Genomic DNA, 18,187 nt, shown 5'->3' on the forward strand with positions numbered 1-18,187 from the left:
TGCAACCCCATAGACGGCAGCCCACCAGGCTCCCCCGTCCCTGGGATTCTCCAGGCAAAACACTGGAGTGGGTTGCCATTTCCTTCTCCAATGCATGGAAGTGAAAAGTGAAAGTGAAGTCGCTCAGTCCTGTCCAACTCTTCGAGACCCCATGGACTGCAACCCACCAGGCTCCTCCATCCATGGGACTCTCCAGGCAAGAATACTGGAGTGGGGTGCCATTGCCTTCTCCAGTATTATAGTCTAGAGCCCTTATAAATAAATCCCCCTCCCCGTTAGTGTTTGCATTATCAGCTAGAGGGTTAGTTTAACATGTGGTAGAACGAGGACTTATGCAAGGCATAACGCACAAAGCATTTTACTACATAAACAAGTGCAGTCTACTCAGGAGAAAACCTATCGGCCTCTGAATTACACACACCTTAAAGACAACAGTCTCCAGCACATGTCAATGTAAAACATTTAATTGAAAAATGTTGACACTACAATATATAAAATAGCTATTATAAATGCACATAGTGTATTCTACAGCTGCCAGGTTGACTTTTTTTTTTTTTTTAAGGAAACTGTAAGTTACACTGTGGTTAAGACTTGTATCTTCACTCCTGAAAAAGCCCACATTCCATCACAGTGATATATGGTCAGACTTACAGTCCCAATTGTTAAACACTTGGATCAAGTCATAACCAGTTTTATTGCAAAAGGACCCTGTACACATTTATCAATTCTAGTACCTTAATAGCTACCCAACAAATCATTAACATACAGAAACATCCATCATGAGAAGCAAGAAATATCACCCATCCCTTCTGCATATTAGCAACTTGTCACTCCTCAGCAACAGCGCTCACATCTCTCAGGTCTGTGAACAGTCACTTTTCGCCTTCATCCTGAGTGAAAGATGAAATGACTTAAGTACAAATGCAACATATTATAAACAATTTCTTACCAAAAAAAGTCACAAATTAAACCAAAGTATTTTACAAAAAGTACTGCAAAACACCATAAAAACCGCCCTCACTTAAGCTCTCTCTCCCCGTATCCGGCGAGCCAACTGGATGTCTCTGGGCATGACGGTTACTCTCTTAGCGTGGATGGCACACAGATTAGTATCTTCAAACAAGCCCACCAGGTACGCTTCGCTAGCCTCCTGCAGCGCACCGATGGCGGCACTCTGGAACCGCAAGTCGGTTTTGAAATCCTGGGCGATCTCCCTCACCAGCCTCTGGAAAGGCAGTTTCCGGATCAGAAGCTCGGTGGATTTCTGGTGACGACGGATTTCTCGAAGCGCAACAGTCCCGGGCCTGTAGCGATGAGGTTTCTTCATCCCGCCGGTAGAGGGGGCGCTTTTCCTGGCTGCTTTTGTGACCAGCTGCTTGCGGGGCGCTTTCCCACCCGTTGACTTCCGAGCAGTCTGCTTGGTTCGAGCCATTTTCTTTTACCCAACGCCTAAGTTTTAGGCCTCTTCTCCGACCACCTCGCCTCCGCCGCTGCCCAAAGAGCCGCCAATAGCTCAGCTACGGGAAAAACTCCTTCCAACGAACGGAAGAACCCCTTCCAACGAACAACCTAACCGTTCTGCGCTCCACTTTAGTTTCTGATATTAGATATTTGCGGTTTGTTTTTTTTTTCTGAATCAGTCTAGGTTTATCAATGAGCTGTTCAAAGAATCAATGTTTAGCTTGCTGCTTCTTTTTGTGCTCTTTTTACTGGCACCAAGTTTAAGTTTGTTCTTCTTTTTCTTAGTCTCCTAAACGTGTAGCATTAGGTTACTTTTTGCAATCTTTCTTTTCTAATATAGGCGCTAAAATGTGATGAAATAAAAATTTCTATTTGAAGGCAGGACAAGAAAAATTAAAAATTTCTTTGTTCAGGCCTCCTCCCTCCCTGCCGTCCCTTTAGTGTATAGAGGGATGTAGGGTGTGTCTGATCACACATTAACTACAGCTCCTTCAAGGTGGAGTGCCTGCTCAGCCATCAAAATCAGTGTTTCTTTTCCTTCTGATGCTAGCAGTGTAACTTAAAACAACAGTGTTCTTTCCCAGCTCTGTAAGAGGTCAGGGTGACATGCTTTCCTTTGTACATGCTTACCTGGGCTACATATCTTTCATGAACTTTATAGAAAATATCGGTATGTCATTTTCATATACTATCCTTTGTCTCAAAAAATGGAATTCAAGATTAGAAACAAAAACTAGTAAAAACTACAAAACACTGCTGAAAGAAGTTAAATAAAAGGAAAGACACCATGTTCGTGGATTGGAAGATTTACTATTGTTAAATATCAAACCACTTGGTTAAGAATCCACCTTACAGGGGTCAGCCCCAGACCCCACTCACCTCTGCTCATGCCCCTAACAGCATGGCACGGGCTGCTGCTCCTTGCTCCAAACAAGATGCAGAATGAACTATGGGAGGCTTCACACATCCCAGGGAAGCCCAGTCCAGCCTAATGAACTTGAGCAATGCTGTCATGGCTGGCAAACATGAGAGACATTATTAAGTGACAACAGGAACAGCTCATGCATGGAGTTACAGTGAATGCCTCTGAGGGAAGCTGGCACTGAATTCCATTTTAAATGGACGAGGCTGTCACATTACTGAAGTGATTCTCTGAACTCTCCAGGCTCAGAGTGCTGTGCTGACAGAGAGCTCCTACAATCCGGAGAAGAAAAATTCTGCAGGAGACTCACAAACATTTTACTTTCTTAATGAGGCCATGTGGCTATCATGTTGATGTTTGGCAGAAACCAACACAATTCTGTAAAGCAATTATGCTTCACTTAAACAATAAAAATTTTTTTAAAATGGTGAAAATGGAAAAAAAATAAAGAAGAAAACACAGCATTCTTGTATTTCTGCACATCTAACATTGTTAATTAGCTCGGTTTCTTAGAAAGGAATCTGCCTGCCAATGCAGGAGACACAAGAAAGGCAGGTTTGATCCCTGGATGGGGAAGATCCCCTGGAGAAGGAAATGGCAACCCACTCCAGTATTCTTGCCTGGAAAATCCCATGGACAGAGGAGCCTGAAGAGCTATGGGGTTGCAAAAGGATTGGACACGATTTAGCAATTAAAATGACAACAACCAGTGTTAATTATGGACATGCCTGCAGCAAGCTAGGTGATACCACACTGGAGCTGAGGCAGCTTGGAAGGTCTCCCCCAGCCCAGGCTCGGGCAGAGTAAGATAGAGATGGGTGTGACCATGCCCCAGGGGAGCAGTCCCTCTGGGGGATGTTTTCATCCACAAACTGCTCCTGATCAGCTGGCTAGAACAGGACAATCATGAGGTCAGAACTCACGGGGTCAGCAGCACTGTGACTGTATTACTATCACTGTCACATAGTTATGGGCTGTAACCTAGCGCTGGCCAACTGTTTTGAAAATAAATTCTACAGTCATAGATTCAGTCTGTAGAACAATTTTTTTGGGTACTACTACACAAAAACCACACCTACTTTACAGTCAATCAAAAGCGCCCTATTTATATAGCAATTTCCCCCAATAGTTGGAGATAACTACCTTTTCTTCAATTCCAGGATAGCAGGGTTCTTTCTTAAATTGTATTCTAGTACTAGATTTACTTATTTATTTATTTGGCTACACCGTGCAGCCTGTGGGAATCTTAGTTCCCTGAACCAGGGCTTGAACCTGTGCCCCCTGAACTGGGCACACAGAGTCTTGGCTCCTGGACCATCAGGGAAGTCCCTCCAGTGGTAGAGAGTCTGCTGGGAGGCAGTGGCAGTGATCCTGGGCAAAGACCATAAAGACAGGATCCAGGGAGAGGTACAGGACGAGAGGGGACATAGTGGAAGACACTTGGGACGTGACCGCCACACACTGGCATCCAGGAGCTTGCGGGCGTCATGCTGGATGGACCCAGCCTGGACTGACGGCGCCCTAACCGTGGATGCCAGCTGTCCACTGGAGCACAGACTCTGATAAACAGAAACCCTGATTCGTAGCACTTGCTGACTTTCTGAGTGAGCGTAACAATTCGCTGGCAAAATTCCTGGTGTTCTGAATGTTGCTCGTGTGGGTGGGAACAAGAGGGCTCTGGCACACCACTGATCTGAACTCCATTTCAAGAGGTGCAGGTGGACAACAGCAGTCTGTTTTCAAATTCACAATGCCAAAGTTTAAAGGGCAACTTGCCTACATTTTATTACAACCAAAGAGAGACTGATTCTGAATTATATAGGGTAGAGCTCAAAAACCTCACAACTGAACATGGTATAAATGTGTGTTTTTCTATAACTAATGTTTTACAAGGAGAAAATTTGGAGATAAACAACTGTAAAGAAGTTCTCATAGCATTGAGAGAACATTACTTCTGATTCCCTTGTGTTTGTTTATCAATTTTCTGAAAGCCACTGGGTAACAGATGGTGCCACAACTCCAGACAACAATAAAGAGATCGTTTTTGTTCATCTACACTGTCAGTCCATGATTACACTTGCCAACAGCAATAGGAACAACCCTTAACCTCTCCAAGGAGGGACCTGCGATTTTAAAGTGTTATGATTTAAAGTGTTGAGACAACAGAAATCTACAAGCTTGTCCACACATATATAAACATGCTTATCTCTTTAGCTAGAATTGGAGAATATGGTCCATACTTAAATATTATTTCACAATAATTAAAGTGAAAATAAAACTGAAGGACAAATGGTTTTCCAAACTCTCCCACCAAAAAAGAATCCGCCTTGCAATGCAGGGGATGTGGATCTGATCCCTGGTCAGGGCACTAAGATTCACCATTTCCCCAAATCATTGAAGAGTCTGTGATTAGAAATGTTTGGAAAGCTGTAACACAAAGCTCAAGTCAGCCTGAAACAGGCTCCAGCTGGGGAGGTGTGGGGACCGAGGCTTGGTGAGTGGACAGGAAACTGTTTCCATCCTGCATTTCATAACCTGACCTGTGGCCCCAGAATCATGCTTTATCTCCAAGGAGGACTCATTTCAAGCAGGGGTTTTCTTCATGTTCCTAGAACGGGAATGTCAAGTGCCAGGCCTACTCAGACTTCCCGAGTCTGGGATGCAAAGCTCCTGTATCCACCTTCCAGCTGTGATCAGAGTAGCAAAGGTAGCAAAGCTAAGACCAAAACTTTCTCTCTCCTCAACACTTTACCTTCTAGAGGACAATTCTATCATAAACTCTCAAAGCTAGAGGAGAAAAATGTGAAAGAGAAAACCTACAAAAATATCCTAAAATGTCAAACACAATCATGTCAAATCACAATCAAGGAGAAAATTTGGGGATAAACATCTATAAAGTTCTCATAGCATTCAGGGAACATCATTTCTGACTCTCTTGTGTTTGTTTATTTATCAATTTTCTAAAAGCCACCGGGTAACAGATGGTGCCACAATTCCAGACAACAATAAAGAGATCCTTTCTGTTCACACATTACACAACCATGTGTAAATATAAGCCATAACCGCACCCTGAGCTGTTCATATTCTTGCGCTGCTGATACAACCTAACATCCCATCAGTTACTCTCACAAAGTCTGCGGGACAGTCTTCTGGGCGTAATTTCCAAGGCACGTGGGATGCTCACACACCACTAACGCTGACAGCTGTTCATCCGGCCATAGCGCCTGTTTGCTGTGCCATGATTCGGCACTTGCACGAGCCTGGATACACCCGCCCTTCTATGTCCACTGTGATCCTAAGCTCATCCTTGACCATGGCCTAGTCCCTCACCCGGGTCAGCATTCACTTCATCATGAGCTGGATTAAACTGTGATACAAGAGGAAGTCACACACAGACACCTGCTCTCTGGGGCTTTGGGAAGATGAAGTCACTGGTGGCTTGGATCAGAGTTCAGGACGGTCTTTAAACACACACACAGGGGCCCTGTCTGCTGCCTCCGGGGGATCTCACATCCAGGGCTCCCACCCTTCCCAAGTTCTGCCGAGGATGTTAGGGTCAGTTGCCTGGTCAATCAGGCACCTCACTTGGGCCTCTTCTGAAAGTCCACTCTCAGGCTCCTGGGCACGAACGCTGTGCTCTCGGCTTCCTTGTGCCACAGCAACGTAGTCTCTGAAGGCAGACTCCTTCTCATGGCCCAGGAGAAGCTCATTACTGGAGAAAAGATCAAGCAACACAAAGACACAAACTGCAGGTTATTTCTCCAGTCCAAACCAGACACTCCACCTGGTCACACAGCATACTCTCTGCTGTTCATTGTCCTTAAAGTCAAGACTCCGCGCACGCGCGCGCGTGTGTGTGTGTGGTCCTCACCAACAACTTATTATATTCCAGTTTCTGATTATATTAATAGCAATCCTAGTGGGAGAGGAGTCTCACTTGCATTTATCTGATGACTAACGATTTTAAGCATCTTTCCATTTGTTTATTGGCCATTTGTCTATATTCTTTTATAGAAATGTCTGTTCAAGTCCTTTGGTCATTTTTTTCATTGGGTGGTCTTTTAATTATTCAGCTGTAAGAATTTTTTAATGGATTCTATACTCAAATTCCTTATTAGCTATATGACTTTCAAATGTCTTACCCCATTCTGTGGACTATATTTTTACTTTCCTGATGGTATCCTTTGAGGCACAAAAGTTTTTAATTTTGATGAATTTATGCTTTTCTTTCTCCTTTTCTTGTTTGTGCTTTTGGTTTTAGACTTAAGAAGGTCAAATATCATTGCCAAATCCAAGGTCCAAAAGATTTACCCCTATGTTTGCTTCTAAGGACGTTATAGTTTTAGCTCTCACAGGTAGGTCTTGATCCTCTTTGAATTAACTCTGTATATCGTTTGGGGTGGGAGTTCCACCTTCATTCCTCTCAGTGATCTTTGCTGGAAAGACCACTGAATGGTCTTGGCATCTTTGTCAAAAAACAACTGACCACGGTCACCATTTACTATTAATGGGAAAATCCAACTTTTTTCCTTCTTGTGAATCATTTCTGCAAATCTGTATTTGTTGTAGACCTCAACCAGAAAAACATGAAAGCTAGGTTAAAGGTAACCTGATCTGCATATGCATTAATGAGCCTCCACTATGCTCTGTGCACCAAGGGCTCTGCCACCAGGGCCACATTTGTCCCGAGAAAAGACAGAAGCAAATTTAAAAACAACATTTGCTCATGCAGGTAGACATGTTCATGAGACAGTCCAGGACTGTGGTGAGGGAGTCCAGGCTGATTGGTGCGTGTGTGTGTGTATGTGCGTGTGTGCGCACGCGCCCAGGCTGATTGGTGTGTGTGTGTGTGTGTGTGTGTGTGTGTGTGTGTGTACATGCATGAGCGCATCCAGGTTGATTGGGGGGGGTGTGTGTGTCTGTGGCCCGGGGGTGTGGTGAGGGGGCCCGGTCTGACTCGGGTGTATGTGTCTGTGTCTATGAGTCTATGTGTGTTTCAGGGCTGACTGGGGTGTGGGGTGTGGGGTGTGGGGGGTGTGTGTGTGTGTGTGGTGTGAATGTGGATTTCCGAGTTAGAACCTCACTGGGCTGACAGGGGGTGGTGTTGTGTTGGGGGAGTATGGTATGTGTTGTGTGTGTTTAAGAGTCAGGACCTTGCTGGGCTGACCGGTGTGTGCCTGTGTATGTGTGGTGTGAGTGTGGGTTTCAGAGTTAGGACCTTGCCAGGCTGACCGGGGTGTGGGGCATGTGTGTGTGTGTATTTTAGAGTCAGGACCCGGCTGGGCAGTGAGAGGTGGCCTCTGCATGCTGCACCCCAGCCCCCATTGTCAGTGGGGGTGACGGGCTGATGACACAGGCTGAGGACATACACACACACACAAATACGTTTAGTGATTCTCTTGGGAACAGCGGCATGTTGGTGTGTGTGTGTTTTTCCACAAATAAATGCTTACCAAGTAATAACTGCTGGATTGGCACCTGCTAGCTTTCTCTTAGCATAATGAATCTTCTGCCGTGGATACCAATTTTGTTCAGTTACATTTATTTCTTTAATCCACGATCCTCCTTTTCTCAGCATTGTCTGTTCAAAATTCTGAGGGAAAGGAACATGATTTTCTCTGCTTAATGGTACATACGGTCACGTTCAAACAGACCCAACAGGTAGTGATCTCAAAATAAAGCAAGTCTCCAGCCGGGAAGGGCTCTGCAGCTTTTTGCACACACCCTCCCTGCAGCACACGTGACAGTGATGGTGACCACCAGGGTCTACACTTGGGCTTACCGCGGCCCTCCCTGAGGACGTGTCACTGCTGTGCTTCCTCCTGGGGGCTGAGCTGAGAAGGACGCTGACCTTGTGTGGAACAGACTCAAAACTAAAACTTGTCTAAAAGAAACCAATCCCCATCACCAAAGGACTACAAATACTCTCAAGTCTAACAGTGTCCTCCAAATAAAAGGCAGATCTCTTGTCTGATTTTCAAGCTAAATGATCCCAAATGTTAACTTTGAGAGCTGTACAGAACCAGGTAAGTACTTTGGTAAACTCATCCCCACCAGGAGACAGGAAAGGTGGTCAGTCATGAGCACGCTGGAACAAAGCTGCAAAGCGGGGAGAACCACCGACCTTCCAGTCAAAGGACGGCTCCTTCACGAACACGTCCATGGTGGTGGTGAGCAGGTCGGCGCGCGAGCGGAAGGCCCTCAGCGCACACACCATGACGCTGCTCACGAGCCCCGTCTCCTTCAGTGGTGACATCAGGTTGATGAACTGGCGAGTCAGCCGGAAAGGCATCAGCTCAGGGACCCGCAGGACCTAAACAGCAAATGAGATGCAGGAGGCGGATGAGTGAGGCCTCCTGCAGCTGTCGCTCATGCGTGCAGAGCATATCTGCTCCCCTCTTCTTGGAACTGGCCACACGCGTGTGAGGTCACCGTACCCCGGAGCAACCACATGGCCAAGAGAAGGAGAGCTGTAGTCTGACATGAGGAAAGGTGTGCATCTCATCCACGCAAGACGTTCTGATGAGCCTCCTACCTTTTTACAGGAGCAAGTGATGTAATTAATCTATCAGCACACCGTCTACAATCACCTGAATGAGGCTGATACAAAGCTGAGACCCTCCCATTTTGCAAGAATGGCCACTTTAATGATCACAGCAGGCCAACTGTCCATAGACGGCTCACAAAGCTGACGACAGGTCCACCCCAGCACAGAGCCGGGCGAGCTCACCTGGGTGGCAGAGCCGAACGCATGTCCGAAGTCAATCCCGATCACGCCGCCCGTCTCCAGGCTCACCATGAAGTTGTTTAGATGCCGGTCTCCAATGCCCAGAACCCAGTGGCCGACGCACAGGAGTGCGTGGGAGGTGGTGAAGTGGTTGCGAAGGGCCAAGAAGGCCTCGGGGCCAGTGCTCATCTTCAGGAAGGCCCGCCTACAGGGGACCGGGGACGGTCATGTGGCCTCTGCCCCAACCCTGCCCCTCCCCCACAGGTGTAAAGTCAGAAAGGCACTTACTTTAAGAGATCTGCAGGCACTCTACTTTCTCTTTTCCTAAAAGATGTGACTGCTTCAGTGCGATTAGCTACTCTATGATTTAATCATAGGAAATGTCTGATTAGAACAAACTTCCCATGATTTAAAATTTAAAATTTTTTGTTAAACTGACACTCCAAGGCAAAATTTTCTCAGAAACAAAGTGAATGTACAACTTTGAGAAGAATGAACTAGTTGGAACGAGGGGATGAGAACACCACGTACCTGAACATGAGGGCATAGGCCCCAGGGTCACACTTTCCCACCATCATGGTCAGCCATTCTCTGTACTCAGATGCAGGCGCCCGGGGGTCACTAACATGCAGGAGAAAGAGAACCAATGTTAGGAAGGTATCGAGGGCAGCTGACTTCAGAGGCCCCACCACCAGGGACTCACTGCAAAATAGTGAAGAGGCAGGAAAAACAAATATGACTTAAATCATATTTAATATTGACACTGCATTCCTGCCACCCTGGGCCAAGAACATACCACTATTCATTCTGAATCACTCCTCAAAACCCATGGCTACTTCCTGTGCAAAAATGCAGGGATAGACCACCAAATACAAGTGACATCCCGCTTCACAGAGGAGGAAAATGAGCTGATGATGCAGGCATGTGGTTCCGAAGGCCCCGGGGAGGGGGGACCCCTCCCAGCAGGACGGCAGCACCACAGACAACCTGTTCACAGCAGGCCAGTCACTAACAAACTACACAGCCACAAATTACTTGTTGATGGCAGACTGTCTACTTCTGTCATTATTTAAACGTTGCCACACGTTTTCTTAAAACATTTCCAATAAGGAAATACAGACAAAATCTACAGTAAGTGCAAAAAAGCATTTTCTTAAATGACGATGGAGCTGAGCTCAATTTGAAAAGCTGCTTTCAGTGACGCTTCACAGACAAAAGGCAGTGTCTGGACAGGTGGAAACAGCTGGTGCTTGTAGAGCCACTTTGGGGTTTGTATCAAAAGCTGAAGATGAAACAGGGTTACATGTGCTACTTAGTAATCAAATCACTTCCCTGAAGCTTTTCTGAGCTGCTACTAAGTTAATTTCAGGAAGAGATGATTTCAATCTAAATTCTTTTCCAGTTACAACTGGACAAAAATGTGTAGGCAGGAAAATTGCAATGTACAAATTAGGGGAAAAAATGGCAAGGATTTTAGGAATAGGGGGCTGTTTTAAAAAGGTGCTGCTGCTGCTGCTAAGTCGCTTCAGTCGTGTCCGACTCTGTGCGACCCCAGAGACGGCAGCCCACCAGGCTCCCCCGTCCCTGGGATTCTCCAGGCAAGAACGCTGGAATGGGTTGCCATTTCCTTCTCCAATGCCTCAAAGTGGAAAGTGAAAGTGAAGTCGCTTAGTCGTGTCTGACTCTTAGCGACCCCATGGACTGCAGCCCACCAGGCTCCTCTGTCCATGGGATTTTCCAGGCAAGAGTACTGGAGTGGGGTGCCATTGCCTTCTCCAATTTATATGATTCCTATTTGAAAGTGAAAGTCACTCAGTCATGTCTGACTCTTTGCGACCCCATGGACTATACAGTCTATAGAATTCTCCAGGCCAGAGCACTAGAGTGGGTAGCTTTTCCCTTCTCCAGGGGATCTTCCCAACCCAGGGATCGAACCCAGGTCTCTCACATTGCAGGCGGATTCTTTACCAGCTGAGCCACCAGGGAAGCCCAATTTGAAAAGCACTTCACACTCCATGGACATCTGTGTACAGTGTGCTTTTCACACTTTCTCACCTTACAAGTGGGGCTGTGGGGCCAGTCGGGCTCACTGCGTGTTAGTAGATCCTAGAGCAGATTCCTGACCCGGGGCGCAGTCCTCCAGGGACAGCAGGAGTCATTTCAAGCAAAGGACTCCAGTGATTGGAATTTAAAGTGGGTAAACACTCTGTAGCAACTACTACCCAGGCGTGAGAGTCTGAAGAGAGCAGTGCTCCTACGTTAAGTAAGAGGCGGTGAGAGCGCTGCTGCTGCTGCTGCTAAGTCGCTCCAGTCGTGTCCGACTCTGTGCGACCCCCTAGACGGCAGCCCACCAGGCTCCCGTCCCTGGGTAAGAGCACTGCTCCTACGCAAATGCTTTGAGAAGAAGGAGAGGCCTGAAGCCTTTTATGATTGTCTCCTCCCCACCATCCTCCTGCTGGTCCCCAAACATGCTGACTCCCGCTTCAAAATGGCTGTAAGCCACACTGTTCTTTCCTTTCTTTACAGAAACAAGGAACAATTTTTTTTTAATTACTGATTACAAAAGTACATATAGAAAACTTGGAAAATAAAAAAGGATAAAGGAAAGTATAAAGTTGTATCTTGACCTGGAACTCAGCACCAGTCCCCTACCTGCTCTAACCTGTACCCACCTGCACCAGCCAGTCACACACTAATCTACGCCTACCAGTCACCCACGTGTACTAACCTATACCCACCAGTCACCCCCCTGCGCTAACCTACACCCACCGGTCACCCACCTACACCCACCAGTCACTCACATACTCTGACCTACACCCTCCTGCACTGACCTACACCCATGAGTCACTCACATGCACTAACCTACACCCACCAGTCACCCACCCGTGCCCAGCAGTCTCCGACCTGCACCCCTTACACACCAGGGACACCTCACCTCTCCAGCCTCAGCCGCTTTGTCTGCACAGAGGGGACAGTAGTACTTACCATGTTAAGTTTTGGTAAAAAATAACTTCATACACAGTAAAAACTGAGAATGGTGCCACAGAAAACATGTAACTAAATGTTAGCTGAAATTTTATTATTTGCTTTATCTTCTTCAAACACTCTTCTTTTTGTTCAAGGTTAATTCTTTTTTAAAGATTGTGATAAAATATATGCAGCTACTACTTAGGAGGAGAAGCGGGAGGCAGAGGATGAGATGGTTAGATGGCACCACCGACTCAATGGACATGAGTCTAAGCAAACTCCGGGAGATAGTGATGGACAAGCAAGCCCGGAGTGCTGCAGTCCATGGGGTTGCAAACAGCCGGGTATGACTGAACGACTGGACATGAGTGAGTGAATGATTGCTTAGAAACCTTGACTCCAGGTCATCTTCACCCACCTAGAGGCAGACTGAAACAGGCTGGGCAGGGCAGCAATGAAAAGGGCCTGAAAACGTCCCTGCAGGCACGGGGTGAAGGAGTCCTGCCCAGGGAGGGGGGCAGTGGGCTGGGGCGGCCAGGTGGAGTGGGAGATGGGCCCTGGGCCTCGGGTCACCTGGTGTAGGCTTTCTTCTCCTCCCGCGACATGCTGCTCAGAAGAAGTTCCTTCAACGTGCAGGTGTTTTCAATCCATTCGATTAGCCCCAGCCTGAAAGGAAGGGACAGTCATGAGCCCCCGCTGCTCGGCCTTCTCTATACAACAGCTCTGCTCTCGCTTCCTCCACGAGGAGGAGCCTCACAGCAGAGCAGTCTGTGCTGCTGCTCTCTGTCCTGTGACACCTGAAACCCGAACTGTCCCTTGCCCCCGCCCACAGAGGGCACCCCCCCACCCCCACAGAGGGGCAGCCGCACCTGGAGGTCATGGGCACCACGTGGTAGGTGGTCATTTGCAGGCCCCTCTGGCCGCAGGCGGCATCGTGGGCCAGGACGCTGTTCATGACCTGGAGCAGCTGCTGGATGCGGTGGTCTTGGCGCAGATCCTCGCCGCCCTTCACCAGGAAGGGATACTCCCGTTCATCGTGGCCGCGGATCACGATGCGCTTGGGTTTCCTGATCGAGGCCATCACTTTCACCTTTAGAGATTGAACAGCATCCTCAGGTGCAGCTGAGAGACCGGGTGGTCTTGTCCCCAGAGGGACGCAGGTGGGTGACAGGTTGTGGGGCCCCTGGTTGCCCTGATTACAAGTTACACTGACAAACACGCGTGCTTGTGAACAAGCCACACAACACGTCCACTTGCGTTACGTCTATAATGGACACACACAGAGCTGATGCCTCAAGTCTACTAGACCCTTACACATGACTGAAGTTGAAAGTGAAACATTATATTAAGGCCAGTAAATTCCATCAGAAAACTCATAACACAACTCTCACAGAACTCCATGCGCCTGAGACCAATGTGAGGAGTGAACCGAGGGGCCGACCCCGGGCCGTGGAGCCGGTGGAACTGGCACCTACCCGCTCGTCGAAGCCTGCAATCCGCGCGTGGTGCTCGGGCATTGGTTTGCTTCTGCCATCGTACTGACCTGGGATGGACACAGAGCCGCCTCAGAGGCCGCGGGGACAGCACATGCACTTCACACCCTGCTTCATCCCCCTCCCCCAGTCTAACAGGAGAAAAAATTTTACTCAAAATTTTCAGTGCATGTATTTTTTAAAAATGCTGTTATTTCTCGTTTGACTAATGGATGTTGCTTCCTATTTGGTGGAGCAGAAGCAAATGGGGAGACAGGGCCTTGGGCGAGCCCCCCACCGCCACCTCAGCCCCGATTCTAGTCACGTTGTGTATCAGGAGGCTATGCTTCAACGTTCTTCCTGAAACTCACAGTCTGGGATGCATAGCTGTTAATAATAACAAAGAGAAGTGTTTCTCCAAATCTTTTTTTCCCCCACTGGAGTAAGGATACAAGTCACTGTACTATAACATTTTTTGTCTGGCAAATTCCAGGGGGAAGAAGGGATGTGGGGATCACAGTGCCCACATCTGGCCAGCCTGCTGCCGCCTGCTTGCAGAGTCCCCAGCCCCTCCTGAAGGCATGTCAGGTGCCATCACCCCCCTCACTTCAGGTGGGACCAGCACGTCTCCAGAGAAGCAGGGTGCAGGCACACTGCATCTCACTGCTCTGCAGACACTGCCGTTTTTACAAATGGAGGCTTGGTGACGGCCCTGAGTTGCCAGGAGATGGCGTTTTTCAGAAACAGTGTGTTTTAACTTTCGTATGTACTCTGTTTTGTAGACAGGAGGCCACTGCACAGTGTGGTATAAACACAGCACTTACAATGCGTCACTGGGCAGCCACCCGCTTTGATGTGCTCTGCTGCAGGGGCTGGAATAAAACACACAGCATCTCGGGGGGTTGCCTGAATTTTATTTCTGAAGAAAAGTTCTGCAGGGCAAAGCGTGGGCAGGTTCTGGGGACATTACTAGCTACCATGACAGCAGGGGGCCAGCTGAGCACTCGTCCTCAGGAATGGGACAGGACTTGTAATGTGCTTAAGTGTACTGACCATAGAAACTACAGATTTTCATGATGAAAAACATGTGGAATTTAAAATCTTTTCAAAAAAAGAAAGAAAACTGTCATGATTCTGATTTCACCCTCTTAGAGACAGAGGCTCTTGCTCTGGCACGACTCTCCCCAGCACCGTGCTGTCCACACACAGGTGAACTCACCAGGGACCTCCAGCTCCGCTCTCAGAAATTCCACCCTGAAGTTGCTCATCCAGGGAGAACATTCCCTCAGGTTCCCCGGCGCATTTGAGGCCCTGAGCATCCTCTTTAGTAGCGAGCCAGCGATGGTGTAGAAGTCCTGGAGCTTCATGCCTGGGAGTTTAGAGCCTCCTCTCCCAAAGTGCTTATCAAATTCCTTTCCAAAAGCCTGAAAGTAATAATAAACTTACCTTAAATTAAAAAAAAAATTTTTTTTATTGGGGTACAGTTGCTTCACAGTGTTAGTCTCTGCTGTCACCACAGAGCACTGGGGAGAGTTCCCTGTGCCATACCGTTGGTTCTCGTCAGTCACCTATGGTATACACAGTAGTATACACACGTCCATCTAATTTATCTTTAATAATAATGTGAAGTTGACTCCTGGAAAGGTTCTAGGTTTATAAATCTTTATAACAAATAGGTACTCAGTTACACTGCTTTTTTCCTGTGCCTTTAATCAACAGTTTCACTTTCCTTGAATGTTTCAACCCTGTTCTGGTGGATTAACCTTTTAATTGATGTAAATTATGTGTTGATTTGTGATGAAGCAGAAAGTTCTAGATGGATGGTCCCAGGTAATAGAAACCAACCTCAGGACAAACCGTGGCTGCAGCTGCAGCAAGGTTTCTTTCTATAGGGGCTCTGCCCAGGCGGGCAGCAGGCTATACTCGACCCAGTCAGGCCAGAGTTTCTGGGTCAGAGCTGATGGGCTCAGCAGGAGGGAAAGGAAACCCAGTGTGCAGAGTGACAACGGGCTTGACCTGGGTATGACCCCACAGGAGCCCTCCACAGGAGGAGCGGGCGGGCCCCTCCTCTCCTTGGAAGGCTGCTCTGTGACCGCTTGCAGCACCTACTCTGCTGCCCTCTCTGGTCGACCCTGGGCCAGCCCCTGCCTGACCTCACACCCAAATTCTGCTGAACCCTGCCAGTCTTGCGGTCCATCCACCTGCCATCTGGGATTCTGAGTGGTGATGGTGCAGACATGTGTGGTATCCAGGATCACTCTGAGAACCAAGAAGATTAAACCACACTTAACCTGTACATTTAAGAATCTAGCCATGAAGAACAGAATGTAATAAATGTGCCACTATCTGACCTACAAACATGCCATCAATATCTACCAGAAAGTCACAGATCTAATGAAAGTTTACAAGTGCAACAGACATTTTAAAACCAGAATTATCAACGAACCAGCAAATATAAGCCCTGGTCTCCACACGACTCTGTAATCTCGAGGAGCCTGCCATCCACGTACCTGGATAAACCTCCTTCGAAAACTCCCAAGGCCAGGAGCCTGTGGGTCTCCCAGGGCTGCATGCATCCTCTCATACATTCTCTGAATGTTCTTTTTATCCACAGGTGTTTTCCCTAGTTCAACCTTAACGTCCTCCATCCAGTCCTGCGCAGAGAAAGACACGTCAAGCGGGACCACAGGCAAGTCGCACTGAGTTTCGTGAGTTACGCCAGGAGCTGTCACCTCACCTTAAAAAGCATCTCAGGGTTGGAGAGCTGCTCCAGGGCGTTAATGAAATCCTGAACCACGCCTTCTCGATCCAGCTTAGCTTTAATCCTGTTACAAAAATTAAAGTTTAGGTGCTCAAACGTCTTCCAAAGATCAAGGCCAACAATTTTTATGTGTATATAACTATATTTATATATAAGAAAATATTTAACCAGCTACCTAGTCCAGGGAAGGAGCAATTTAAAAATTAAAACAGGGACTTCCCTGGTGGGACAAGGGGCTAAGATGCTGTGCTCCCAATGAGAGGGGTCTGGGGTTCAATCCCTGGTCGGGAAACGTGATCTCACATGCTGCAACTAAAACTAAAGATCCCACATGCTGCAATTGAGACCCAGTGCAGCCAAATAAGTAAATGAACTTTAAAAAAAAAAAAAAAGATACTTATTAAAAAAAAGAAAGCAAATCCTCGACATTCTGATGCACACAAACTGACACATACAGTTTCTGTGGTTAAAAGGTCCCTTTCTCAACAAACTTGCAACTGTTCTCTTTCTAAGGAACTGATCATGCTACAGCTGCCTCTGCTGAGACAGAGGTGGGTGCCACAGGGTGGTGGGCGTCATGGGGCGGTGGGTGCGTGGCCAGCCCATCAGGGCACTGCACTCCCCCACACTGCCACTCAGAAGCTCACCACTCTAAATAACTAGGCACATCAGCTCCTGACACAGAAGGCTGGCTACAACACTGGTGTCTACCAAAGTCCTCTTTCTAAAGCGAAACACCACTGCCTGTGTGCTCACTCACCAATCAACTAAAGAAGCCAAAAGGATAACATCTGGGCTATTTTGCAAGTCCTAATTAAGAAGGGCTTCCCAGAGACTTTCAATTTCAGAACAACTTCAGGAACTGATTTCAGAATGCATCTCGAGTCTGTCTCAACCAAGGGATCACTAGCATTTAGCGCAACCCTCTCCTGACCAACACTGTGAGATGAATTGTGCTTACAAAAGGAAAGAAATTCTACAACAAGTAACACTCCAGGTGGATGCACCCAGCCTGCAGACGCCCAGGCCTCCCGCCCCAGGGCGGCGCTAACTCATCTGAGGACAAACATAAGCATCCGTGTGTCTGCTTGGCCCACAGTCATTTTTACAACCTTTCAGTGTTTGAGCGACCTAATTTTTCTGTCACCTGGCCACAAACTCCTTGTTTTTATGACCAGCAGAAGTGTCTCTGAAGCAGTAGCTTTCGCTACTTATCATGAACGGGTAGACGATGGCCTGCGGGTAGTGGTCAGCAATGTCCTCCACGGTGCGCTGGATGGCAACCGCCTCCTCCTTGTCCAGCAAGGGCAGCATGTGGCCAATCCAGCCGATGAACTCCCAGCAAGGGACAGAAGAGATCTGCAACACAGAGCAGGGCATTTAATGTTCTTTCCCTACACAGGGGCTGTGTGTCCAACATCAAAGCACAGCTGCATTTGCGATTGTCAGCGTAAAAGCAGACAGACGCATTGATGGAGGTTGGCCTTCTCCTGCCCTTTCGGTTCTGACCCGCCACGAGCCTTCTCTGGGCACTCACACGGCCCCTTTCTTCATAAGAAGGGAAGCAGACAGAACCGCTGTTGCTGATTCTCCTTAGATTTACGTCATTCCTTCCGCCAGCTGTACTGTATCCCACGTCATCTCACTTGTGCTCCATCATCAATTTTTAGGGTGCCCGCAGGTCTTGCTTTCCAGACAATACTACAGGGCTCATCCCTGCATGTTTATCTCTTTGTACCTGTGCTATACGCCCACAGGAGAAATTCCTAACTCTCTGCTTACTTTTAATGTTAACAGTAAAAATCACTGATTTTCCTCCAAGAAGATTTTTCCAATGTTCACCTCTAAGTCTTTTCCAAAATCCTTTCCGACACTGA

At 47.6% G+C, this 18,187-nt stretch overlaps 2 protein-coding genes across 3 annotated transcripts in view; both read right to left on the reverse strand.

The window, feature by feature from the left end:
- Nucleotides 1–448: 448 nt before the first annotated feature.
- On the reverse strand, nt 449–1,473 carry LOC133260404 (histone H3.3C). Its single transcript, XM_061438714.1, has 2 exons — nt 1,022–1,473; nt 449–890 (listed from the first exon to the last, which is right to left on the reverse strand). The coding sequence occupies exon 1, from the start codon at nt 1,430–1,432 to the stop codon at nt 1,022–1,024; it is 411 nt and encodes a 136-aa protein (XP_061294698.1). The 5' UTR covers nt 1,433–1,473; the 3' UTR covers nt 449–890.
- Nucleotides 449–18,187, reverse strand: part of PRKDC (protein kinase, DNA-activated, catalytic subunit) — a 132,323-nt gene continuing 114,584 nt past the window's right edge. The window contains exons 74-87 of one of the 2 annotated variants that reach the window (XM_061438711.1): nt 17,458–17,669; nt 16,287–16,374; nt 16,060–16,203; nt 14,769–14,973; nt 13,553–13,620; nt 12,947–13,167; nt 12,651–12,743; nt 9,642–9,731; nt 9,399–9,470; nt 9,114–9,315; nt 8,508–8,696; nt 7,837–7,976; nt 5,964–6,095; nt 449–890 (exon numbers count right to left, since the gene is read on the reverse strand). In XM_061438711.1, the coding sequence (XP_061294695.1) occupies nt 857–890; nt 5,964–6,095; nt 7,837–7,976; nt 8,508–8,696; nt 9,114–9,315; nt 9,399–9,470; nt 9,642–9,731; nt 12,651–12,743; nt 12,947–13,167; nt 13,553–13,620; nt 14,769–14,973; nt 16,060–16,203; nt 16,287–16,374; nt 17,458–17,669 (1,890 nt within the window). In that variant the 3' untranslated portion in view covers nt 449–856. Of the gene's footprint in view, nt 891–5,303; nt 6,096–7,836; nt 7,977–8,507; nt 8,697–9,113; nt 9,316–9,398; nt 9,471–9,641; nt 9,732–12,650; nt 12,744–12,946; nt 13,168–13,552; nt 13,621–14,768; nt 14,974–16,059; nt 16,204–16,286; nt 16,375–17,457; nt 17,670–18,187 lie in introns of those variants that run through there. The other variant, XM_061438710.1, reaches the window with a different exon arrangement.

The sequence above is a fragment of the Bos javanicus genome, chromosome 14, assembly GCF_032452875.1.
Source record: "Bos javanicus breed banteng chromosome 14, ARS-OSU_banteng_1.0, whole genome shotgun sequence".
NCBI lineage: Eukaryota > Metazoa > Chordata > Mammalia > Artiodactyla > Bovidae > Bos > Bos javanicus.

Bases quoted from the DNA above. Each gene is read 5' to 3' on its own strand.
- LOC133260404 (XM_061438714.1), bottom strand. From the start codon at position 1,432: ATGGCTCGAACCAAGCAGACTGCTCGGAAGTCAACGGGTGGGAAAGCG.